Genomic DNA, 776 nt, shown 5'->3' on the forward strand with positions numbered 1-776 from the left:
GAGCATATGCATCGACAGATGCAGCAGCAGCTGCAGCTGCAGCAGCAGATGCAGCAGCAGATGCAGCAGCGGCTGGAGCACAGGATGGAGGAGAAGGTGGAGCAGCAGCTGCAGAAGCTGCTGGAGCAGCAGCTGCAGCAGCAGCCGCAGCAGCAGCAACAACAGCTCCCCCTGAGTTTGGAGGAGTTGCTGCAGCTGCAGCAGCAGCATGCGTCACGGGGGCCCCTGCACCCAGCAGTGCAGCAGCAGGGGCCTCATCATCGTATGCGGTCTCCTGGGGCCCCCTTGCCTGTGGAGACACCTGTACACCCGGGGGCGGATGGGGGCGCTTCTGAGCCGCATGCAGCAGCAGCAGCAGCAGCAGCAGCAGCAGCAGCATCAAGTACCCAGGGGCCCCCCCGTGCTTCGCCCACGGTGTACGTACACCTCCAGCACGGGGCTGGGGCTGCGTTTTCCGTTTCGCGGCCGATGCATGCAGCAGCCCCGAAACGAAGGGAGACTGGTGCTGCTGCTGGTGCTGCTGCTGCCCAGCAGCAGCAGCAGCAGCAACGGCAGCAGCAGCAGCAGCAGCAGAGACAGCCTGGGACAGAGAAGCGTGCACGCCTGAGGCTCCTCTTGAAGCGCACCAGAACAAGCGGAGAGACAGCTGCTGCTGCTGCTGCTGCTGCTGCTGTGCAGCCTGACACCTGGCTGGAGCAGACAGGAGAAGGAGACAGTAGAGGAGACAGCAGAGGAGACAGCAGAGGAGACAGCGGGGAGACAGAGGCAAAGAGGGG

General features: G+C 64.2%; 1 protein-coding gene across 1 annotated transcript in view; it reads left to right on the forward strand.

Annotated features, from left to right (window-relative positions):
* EMH_0039060 (uncharacterized protein) overlaps positions 1-776 on the forward strand; it is a gene marked incomplete at both ends in the record, with an annotated part of 5,383 nt that overhangs the window by 4,171 nt on the left and 436 nt on the right. The window contains 1 exon segment of the mRNA XM_013495355.1: positions 1-774. Coding sequence (XP_013350809.1) covers positions 1-774 — 774 coding nt within the window.

Source organism: Eimeria mitis, genomic scaffold (genome assembly GCF_000499745.2).
Source record: "Eimeria mitis Houghton genomic scaffold, Emh_scaff1534, whole genome shotgun sequence".
Lineage (NCBI taxonomy): Eukaryota > Apicomplexa > Conoidasida > Eucoccidiorida > Eimeriidae > Eimeria > Eimeria mitis.